This window comes from Muscardinus avellanarius (assembly GCF_963383645.1).
Source record: "Muscardinus avellanarius genome assembly, chromosome: 10".
Classification (NCBI taxonomy): domain Eukaryota; kingdom Metazoa; phylum Chordata; class Mammalia; order Rodentia; family Gliridae; genus Muscardinus; species Muscardinus avellanarius.
Window position 1 is genome coordinate 70,542,092 of NC_137796.1, and position 10,286 is coordinate 70,552,377.

At 48.6% G+C, this 10,286-nt stretch overlaps 1 protein-coding gene across 1 annotated transcript; it reads right to left on the minus strand.

Annotated features, from left to right (window-relative positions):
- Window positions 1-888: 888 nt before the first annotated feature.
- COX19 (cytochrome c oxidase assembly factor COX19) lies at window positions 889-9,907 on the minus strand (the record flags this gene model as incomplete). Its single annotated transcript, XM_080703811.1, has 3 exons — window positions 889-963; window positions 6,746-6,861; window positions 9,826-9,907. The coding sequence occupies 3 exons, from the start codon at window positions 9,905-9,907 to the stop codon at window positions 889-891; spliced, it is 273 nt and encodes a 90-aa protein (XP_080559937.1).
- Window positions 9,908-10,286: the final 379 nt, after the last annotated feature.

The following is a 10,286-nucleotide window of genomic DNA, read 5'->3' on the forward strand; positions in this document are numbered from 1 at the left end:
TGAGCATGAACCAGGAACCTCCTATCTCAGCCTCCCAAGTACTGGGATTACAAGTGTGTGCCCCATGCCTGGTTTAGATGTCTGTTTTTATAAAATAAATACCAGAAACAAATCAGAAAACGACCCTTTGATTATGAAGATACTTGGTGCTAGGCATAAACAATAACAACAAAACCCTCAAGAAGTCAAATGTGTCAAAAGCCTAATAACTTTTTTTATGTGTGTGTGGTACTGGGGATGGAACCCAGGAGCATTCTGCCTTCGAACAACACTCTGGCCCTATTTTTTATGCTTTATTTTAAAACAGGGTCTCACTGAGTTGCAAAGTGACTCACTAAGTAGCTGAGGCTGTCCGCGAACCTGGATCCTCCTGTCTCAGCCTTTCAAATGCTGGGGTTACAAGTGTGCGCCACCACATCTGGCTAAAAGCCAAATAATTTTTCACTTTCTCTTTTGTACCCTAGTTTTGTTAAAAAGAAAATGAAATGGCATATGTATCTATGAGTACAAAACATTTTGTTGGGGAAGTTATTTCCCGGCAGAATCTGTGTGAAAAGGGCTGAGACCTGTGCACACTCGGCAGCTGGAGGGCATTCAGCGCGCGGCCAGGGAGGCTGTGCCGAGCCGGAGGTTGCTTCGGCATTCCTGCCTCTGGCTCTGAGCCTCCTCCAGGAATTGAGAGACAAAGTCACTCTCTTAAGAGCAAACCAGGATCTAAAAGCAATGGCAATTTTGGAAAATGATTCCAGGTGTTCCCGAAGACAAGCCACGCCCCTGGCTCAGAGTCCCGCCCGTTCTGTCCTGAGGCCGGCAAGCTCCTGAGCAGCAAGGTCTTGTGTCCACTCTGGGTGGCCCCTGGACACAGCCCAGTGGTCATCTCATCAAGATTTAATTTTCTGCCTCTGATTTCCCATCGATCAAATCTTTAAATCCCAGTTTTTCCAGTGGCTCCTGTGCCATCAGCTGCCTAAAAGAAAACAGAAAAGTTGTTAAGGAGGGAGGTGTGGAGAAGGGTGGGCAGGAGCGCACGGCCCGCCACGCACAGCTCCTGGCCTCACACACGCTCCCTGGGGGCTCCTGGACCTCTGACCTACATCCCCAGCCCTCTTTTTTTTTAATTTTTAAATAGGGTCTCTCTAGGTTGCTGAGGCGGTCCTCAAACCTGCAATCCTCCTGTCGAAGCCTCCCAAGTACTGGGTTTACAGGCGTGGAAGACAGTGCCGGGCCTCCTGGACATTTTTCTATGTCTTTGGAAAGTGCAGCCAGAGAGGAGCACTGTCAGGCTGGTGGCTCCCGCTTGGGAGGCTGAGACAGGAGGATCACGCAGGTTCGAAGCCAGCCTCAGCTACTTAGGCTCTCAGCAACTTACTGTTTTCAAATAAAATATAAAAAAATTGCCGGGCGCGGTGTCGCACGCTTGTAATCCCCGCGCTTGGGAGGCAGAGACAGGAGGATCGCGCAGGTTTGAAGCCAGCCACGTGCGCGCTGGCTTAGGAGACCCTGTTTCCAAATAAAAATGTAAAAATAGGTCTGGGAGTGTAGCCCGGAGATAGAAGGGCTTCCAGGAACCCCAGTACCACCAAAAAAAAAAAAAAAAAAAAAAAAGTAGGAGTGTAACCCGGAGGTAGAAGGCCCTGGGTTCCATCCCCAGTACCACCACCCCCCCACACTAAATAAATAAATAATAAATTAAAAAGAATAAAAAATAGGGCTGGGGGTATAGTTTGGAGGCAGAAAATCCCTGGGTTCCATCCCCAGTACTGCAATAAACAAACAAACACACACACACACACACACACACACACACACACACACACACACACAAAGTAGGGTTGGGGGCACAGCTCAGAGGTAGAACACTTTATGTTCAATCCTAGTACCCCTCCACACAAAATGAATAAATAACAAATAAAATAAAACCCAGAAAGGTCTGGAGGTAAAGCTCGGAGATGGAATTTCCCTAGGTTCAATCCCCAGTACCAGAGGAGAAAAAAAAAAGTCTATGGCCAAAATAAATGGAGCTAGGTGTGGTGATTACACTTGTAATCCCAGCATTCGGGAGGCTGAGACAAGCGGATCATGGTTCACGACAGCCTCAGCTACTTAGTGAGGCCCTTTGCAACTCAGTGAGATCCTGTTTCAAAATAAAGAATAAAAAATAGGGCTGGTGTGTAGCTCAGAGGTAGAATGCCCCTGGGTTCCATCCCCAGTACCACAAAAAAAAAAAAAAAAAAAAAAAAAGACCAGCCAGGCTTGGCGGCACATGCCTGTAATGCCAGTACTTGAGAGTTTAAAATAGGAGGATCAAAGGTTTGAGGCCAACCTCAGCAACATAGCAAGACTCTCGGCAACCCAGCAAGACTCTGTTTCAAAAACAAAAAGTAAAAAGGGATAGGGTATAGCTCAGAGATAAAATGCCCTGGGTTCATTCCCCAGCATTACAAAAAGTATTTAAGTAAATAAATAAATAATAAAATCAGAAACACATTTACCTAAATGTCATCTGCTCAATTAATAGAGCCACCGGACCCTGCCCTGTCCCAGCAGGCCTGAAGCAGCTGCGTCACAGAGGGCTGAGCTAGCTGAGACAGGGGAGACGTAGGCAGCTCCCCCCAGGGCCAAATTCAGAAAGAGAAGGCCTTTGCAGTTTCTGCTGGGAAGCCATCATCAGGCAGGTCAGTAACCTAGCAATCCCCAGCAGCCACTCCCTCTGCAGGGACCCCAGGAGTGGCGGTGGCCTGGCCGCGGCACTGCGCCCGGCTCAGGCATGTGAACCCTGTCTGCTACCTTCCACCAGCTTCCCTGGGTGGGGCTTCTTATGAGCGCTCTGAAACTATGTTTGGGAGAGGCAGGAGGCCTGCTCCCGCTCAGGAGCAGGGAGAGGCTACCTTTATCACCTCTAAAGCCTGGCAGCAATGAGAGGGCATCTCAGTTAAGAGGCCAGCGCATGGCAACTTAATGAGGCCTAGTTTCAAAATAAAAAAACAAAAAGGGCTGGGGTGTCGTGCAGAGGTAGAATGCCCCTGGTATAACCCCCAGTACAAATATATATTTTTTATTTTATTTTATTTTGGTGGTACTGGGGGTGGAACCCAGAGGCTTTCTACCTCCGGGCTATACTCCCAGACCTTTTTTTATATTTTATTTGGAAACAGGGTCTCACTAAGTTGCTGAAAGCCTCACTAAGTAGCTGAGGCTGACTTCGAACCCATGCGATCCTCCTGTCTCAGCCTCCCAAGCGTGGGGATTACAAGCGTGCGCCACCACACCCAGCCCAGTACAAATATATAAATAAGCATAAATAAATAGACAGGGCAGGGGTATGGCTCAGTGGTAGAGTCCCTACCCACCTTCCTCAGTCCCCACCCTCAAAATAGTATCAGTCCCCCCACCCCCAGGTACTGGGGATAAAACCCAGGGGCATTCTATGTCTGAGCTATACCCCCAGCCCTATTTTTTTTTTTAATTCATTTTTTTGTTTTGAAACAGGTCTCACTTAGTTGCAAACAGCCTCACTAAGTAGCTAAGGCTGGCCGTGAACCACCTGAACCATGATCCTCCTGTCTCAGCCTCCCAAAAATTGAGATTACAAGCATGTGCCACCATTCCCAGTGATACCATCAGTTTAAGATAGTAATTCAAAGATATGGCTCTAAACCGCCTGGTGGAACAGCTCGTAATCATGCAGGTTCAAAGCCAGCCTCAGCTACTTAGTGAGGCTCTCAGCAACTTAGTGAGACTGTTTCCAAATAAAATATAAAATAGGTCTGGGAGTATAGCCCGGAGGTAGAAAAGCCCCTGGGTTCCACCCCCAGTACCCCCCCCACACACACACAAAGATATGGCTCTAATTAATGTGCAGCTCATTTATTATCTTATTATTTGTTTTTTGGTACTGGGGATTGAACCCAGAAGTACTCTACCACCAAGCACTACCCCCAGACTTTGTTAATTATTTATTTCAAAACAGGATCTTGCTGGCTGGGCGAGGTAGTGCATGCTTGCAATCCCAGCATTTGGGAGGCCGAGACAGGAGGATTGCGCAGGTGTGAAGCCAGCCTCAGTTACTTAGTGAGGCCCTTTGCAACTCAGTGAGACCCTGTTTCCAAATAAAGAATAAAAAATAGGGCTGAGGTATCACTTGGAAGTAGAATGCCCCTGCGTTCCATCCCCCATACCACACAAAAAAACAAAACAAGGAAAAACAAAAAACAACAACAAAAACCCAGGATCTTGCTAAGTTGCTGAGGCTGGCCTTGAGTCTGTAATGCTCCTGCAGTGGCCTTTCAAGTACTGGAATTTCAAGCTTGTCACTGTGTCCGCATTCAATGTGCAATTCAAGTCTCCGTGAGCTCAAAAAACACCTTTAAGGAGGGACAAGGGCCTCACAGGAGGTCCACACTGTCAAAGCCCATCACCCTTAGAGCCACAACAGTGTCCCTTGTCCCTTGCAAACACCTCTACCTTAAGGGAAGTGTCTGAGTTTTGTCTTCTTCTTCTTCTTCTTCTTCTTTTTGTGTGTGTATATGTGTGGTACTGGTGAATGAGCCCAGGGCATTCTACCTCTCAGCTACATCCCTGGCCGTGTGTGTGTGTGTGTGTGTGTGTGTGTGTGTGTGTGTGTTTATTTATTTTTTGCGGTACTGGGGATGGAACTCAGGGACATTCTACCTCTGAGCTACACCCAAGCCCTATTCTTTATTCTTTATTTTTGAAACAGGGTCTCACTAACTTGCAGATGGCCTCACTAAGTAGCTGAGACTGTCTGCGAACCATGATATCAGCCTCCCAAATGCTGGGATTACAAGTATGTGCCACCACTTCTGGCCCTATATTTTATTTGGAAACAGGGTCTCACTAAGTTGCGGAGGGTCTAGCTGGTCTCAGGCTGGCCATGAACCTGTGCTCCTCCCAACTCAGCCTTCCAAGTACTGGGATTACAGAGTGTGCCGCTATGCCTGGCTCCCCAGCCCTATTTGACTTTTTGTTTTGAAACAGGGTCTCACCAGGCTGCTGAGAGTCTTGCTATTTGCCGCTGAGATTGGTTTTGAACCTGCAATCGCCTTGTCTCAGCCTCCCAAGAACTAGGACCACAGGTATATTCCACCAGGCCCCACTGAGTTTGTTGCTCAAAACGAAAAATGATTAGTGAGGCCCTCCTCGACTTAGTGAGACCTTATTTCAAAATAAAGAATTAAAAAACAGGGCTGGCGGTATAGTTCGGAAGTAGAATGCCCCTGAGTACCATCCCTAGTACCACAGAAATAAATAAATTAATTAATTAATTAATTAATTTTTAAAAAATGTGAAAGTGAGCCTCTGATGTCAACCTGTCTCGAGTGGATGAGGCTATCTGAAGACAATTCCACACGGAGCTGATTGCAACCTCAAGCAAAAAAAAAAAAAAAAAAAAAGTGCACCCACCTCTATTACATAATTACATATTATATGCTTTTTCACATTCACAGAAAAGTTCTTTCTTTTTTTTTTTGCTGTATTGGAGATGGAACCCAGGGGCATTCTATCTCCGAGCTACACCCCCAGCCCTATTTTTTATTTTGAAACAGGGTCTCAAGAGTTTCACTGAGTTGCAAAATAGCTTTAGTGACACTAAATAAAAATATTTATTTAGTGCGCCACCATGCTCAGCTCCAGAATAGCTCTTATTTTATGTAAGAGCTCTGCAGGCCGGGCGCGGTGGCGCACGCTTGTAATCCCAGCATTCGGGAGGTTGAGACCAGAGGATCATGGTTCACAGACAGTCTTAGCTGCTTAGTGAGGCCCTCTGCAACTCAGTGAGACCCGGTTTCAAAATAAAGAATAAAAGATAGAGCAGGGATGCCAGGCGTGGTAGCGCACGCTTGTAATCCCAGCGCTTGGGAGGTGGAAACAGAGGGATTGCTCAAATTCGAAGTCAGCCTTGCTGGCTTAAGAGACCCTGTTTCCAGATAAAAAAAAAATTATAAAAAATAGGTGTCTGGGAGTGCAGCCCGGAGTACCACCAAAAAAAAAAAAAAAAAGCAAAGAAAAGCTCTGCAGATCAGGGTGAGAAATGCTTTCCCAGCATTTGGGAGGCTGAGAAAGAAGGATCGCGGTTCGTGGGCAGCCTCAATTATTTAGTGAGGCCCTCTGCAACTCAATGAGACCCTGTTTCAAAATAAAGAAAAAAAATAGGGCTGGGGTGTACCTCAAAAGTAGAACGCCCCTGGGTTCCTTTCCCAGTACTGGAAAAAAAAAAAAAGTGAATGCTGGGGAATTTTGGTTGAAACAGGAAGAATCACTCGTCTTTCAACATTTCTTAAATAGCCTATTATCTTCCTTGTCCCGTCCCAAATAGCTTTAAGTGGAACAAAACAATACTGTGCATATTTTTATGGTCTGAGAATGTGAAAGAAATAAACGACGTCCCCATACAACCTTCAAACCTTTTGACTCCGTCAGCATTTTTCTGATGTACGATTCTCAAAGCTCGGTGCCAGGTCAGCAGCACCCGAGTTTGGAGAACAAATGCTCTGGGGAATGCAGTCAGGTACAGTGCTATTGCTCAAGAAGTTTCCCAGGACTGTCAAACAGTCGCTAGGACCGTCTCATCTCGTGAGCTGCAATTTCACCAGCAAACAGCTAAAGTTCTGAAATAGGTAAGGTGAATCCCAGGGCGGCATGAGGAATATCGGAATGGCCTGGGGGGAGGGGGGGAGCTCCGGTCCGACGGGTGGGGGTCGCTGTCCCCACGGCCAGCGTGTACTTGCCTTTCCATTCTGCACTCTAAATATTCTTTGGATTCATTTCTGCACAAAGCATTTTCAAAATTATTGTCACGGAGACACTTCATGAATTTCTCTTTAAAGCTTTTACATTCACCTAGAATGAAAAGAAAGATGGGATTTTCTTTCCAGAGTGGAAATGTGACCTGCTAACACAGAAGTCTTAAGGGCAGCAATGCTGTTCCTTTCTTCCTCTTTTTTTAAACTGAGGATTGAACCCAGATACATTCTAACTCTGAGCTACACCCCCCCAGCCCACTTTTATTTCTTATTTGGAAATAGAATCTGAGTTGCAGAAGGCCTCAGTAAGTTGCTGAGGCTGGCTTTGAACCTGAGATCCCCCTGTCTTAGGCTCCCAAGCACTGGGATTACAAGCATACCCCACCATGCCTGGCTATTCTTTATTTTGAAACAGGGTCTTACTAAGTTGCAGAAGCTGGCTGCAAACTCCTGATCCTCCTGTCTCAGCCTCCCAAGTTATGGGATTACCAGCTTGTACCACCACACCTGGCAATACTGTTCCTTTCAAACTTGTTTCTTGCCGAGCATGGTGGCACACGCTTGTAATCCCAGTATTTGGGAGGCTGAAACAGGAGGATTGCGGTTTGCAGATTGCCTCAGCTATTCAGCGAGATCCTTTGCAACTCAGTGAGACCCTGTTTCAAAATAAAGAATAAAAAATAAGGCTAGAAGTATAGCTTGGAGGTAGAATGCCCCTGGGTTCCATCTCCAGTACCACAAAAAACAAAACTTTTTTCTTGCCGGGCATGGTGGCATATGCCTATAAACTCAGTACTTAGGAGGTTGAGACAGGAGGATTTCCAGGTTCTAGGCCAGCCTCAGCAACCAGGGAGACCCTTAGCAACTTAGACCTTGTTTCAAAATAAAAACTAAGCTGGGAATGGTGTGAATGCTTGTAATTCCAGCATTTGGGAGGCTGAGACAGGAGGATCACAAGTTCCCAGACAGCCTCAGCTACTTAGTGAGGCCCTTTGCAGCTCAGTGAGACCCAGTCTCAAAATAAAGAATAAATAATAGGGCTGGGGGATAGCTCAGAGGTAGAATGCCCCTGGGTTCCATCCCCAGTACCACTAATAATAATAAAAATAAAAACTAAAACAGGGTTACAGTGTAGCTCGAAGGTGAAATATCCCTATATTAAATCTCCAGTGCCAAAAAACAAAAGCAAAAACAGAAACAGAAACAACAAATGATAATAATTTGTTTCCTTAGGATTGGGGGCGTGGATCAGTGACACTGAACCTACTTAGCATGCATGAGTTCCATCCTCAGCACTGGAAACAAACCTTGTTTCCGTCTCAAAAAAATGCAGACTGTTAAGGGCAGAATTGAGGCGGTGGATAGGAGACTGTGTACTAAAAATTTCTTCAACGCTGCTGTTTTTGAAAATTTCATAATAAAATATTGGGAAAGAATATTTCCCAACACTTCCCAGATAAAAGCACACTTGTTATTCCAGTACTTAAGAAGCTGAGACAGAAGTTCTCAGCCAGCTTCAGCAACTTAGGCTCTCCACAACTTAGTGAGGTGCTGTTTCAAAATTTAAATATAAAATAGGGCTGGGAGTGTTGCTTAGAGGTAGAATGCCAAGCCGGGTGTGGTCGCACACACTTATAATCCCAGTACTTGGGAGGGTGGGACAGGAGAATCACAAGTTAGAGGCTGGTCTCAGCTACTTAATGAGGCCCTCTGCAACTTAGTGAGACCTTGTTTTCAAAACAATAAAAAATAGAAGCTGGGCATTGTGGTACACACCTGTAATCCCAGCATTCGGGAGGCTGAGACAGGAGGATCACGGTTCTCAACCTCAGCTACTTAGTGAAATATCAGCAACTCAGTGAGACCCTGTTTCAAATTAAAGAATAACAATTGGGGGGGGGTGGGGTGGGGGTGTAGCACGGAGGTAGAATGCCCCTGGGTTCCATCCCCAGTACCTCAAAAAAAGAAAAGAAAAATAAAAAAGGCCAGTATCCGCACTTAGCAAGGCTCTCAGCAACCTACCCTGTTTACAAATAAGAAATAAAATCAGTATTCAATCCCCAGTACAAGGAAGAAAAAAACAATAAAGAGAGGGAAGCCCATGAAAAACTTCTGATTGGAATAATCTGTGACACTGTTTGTCACATTATTTATGGCCATAGTTCCTGTCAGCTCTCACTTGGAAGTCTATGACCTGATGCTTTACGGGGTCCACCAGCCTCAGTTTCCCGACCAGCCTCTAACTGGGGTGGGCCTATGGCCTATGGGTCTAGAGTGATGAGCCCCCAGATCCAGAACCCCAGATCCTGACCTGTACACCATGAATCGAGACGCTGTACAAGCAGACTTAGCAAATTAAAGCCAGACTGCCCTAGACCCTAGCTTCATAATCATCACCCTCAGCCCTAGCTTCAGTCAGCTACTTAGGACCCCGCTCAGCCCCGCCCCTCACGACCTCGCTCAGCCCCGCCCAGCAGGACCCGCTCAGCCCCGCCCCTCAAATCCCACTCAGCCCCGCCCAGCAGGACCCCGCTCAGTCCCGCCCCTCACGACCTCACTCAGTCCCGCCCATCACGACCCCGCTCAGTCCCGCCCATCACGACCCCGCTCAGCCCCGCCCCTCAAACCCCACACTCAGCCCCGCCCCTCAAACCCCACACTCAGCCCCGCCCATAACAACCCGCTCAGCCCCGCCCCTCACGACCTCGCTCAGCCCCGCCCATCACAATTCCGCTCAGCCCCGCCCCTCACGACCTCGCTCAGCCCCGCCCCTCAAACCCCACACTCAGCCCCGCCCATAACAACCCGCTCAGCCCCGCCCCTCACGACCTCGCTCAGCCCCGCCCATCACAATCCCGCTCAGCCCCGCCCCTCAAACCCCACACTCAGCCCCGCCCCCCACGACCTCGCTCAGCCCCGCCCATCACAATCCCGCTCAGCCCCGCCCCTCAAACCCCACACTCAGCCCCGCCCCTCACGACCTCGCTCAGCCCCGCCCCTCAGAGGTCCGCTCTCAGCCCGATTACTGAGAGTGACGCTGACCGATTACTCTGGCTCTCACCGAAGTGATCCAGCGGGAAGCTGCCCTTGTCCGGGGGTCGCGGTTGGAAGCTCTTGGTCCCAAAGTTCATGGCGGTCGACATGACTGCGGTGCCCGGAGCAGCAAGCGGGACGCGCGTCTTACGCAGGCTTGCCAGCCGAGCGCCGAGCCGGCCGCGCGAGCTCCGAGCAGGTCGAGCGGCCAGCCCTCCCAACTGCCACTCCCGCCCCGCCGCCAGGCCCCGCCCCCAGCCCGACCCACCGCAGGCCCCGCCTCCGGCCCCGCCCCGACGCCAGGCCCCGCCCCCGCGGCTGCCCTGACCGCTCCCGACCTTGGGCTGCACAGCGCTTTCAGCTTTGTCCCTCTGCCCACGCCCGGCCGTCAACTACCGCGTGGGTGAGGGAGCACGGTCAGTAAGATGCAGCAACAGTCGCAGGCGCTCTGACCCAGGCGTCTGCCAGGGACGGTTTACCATCTGCACA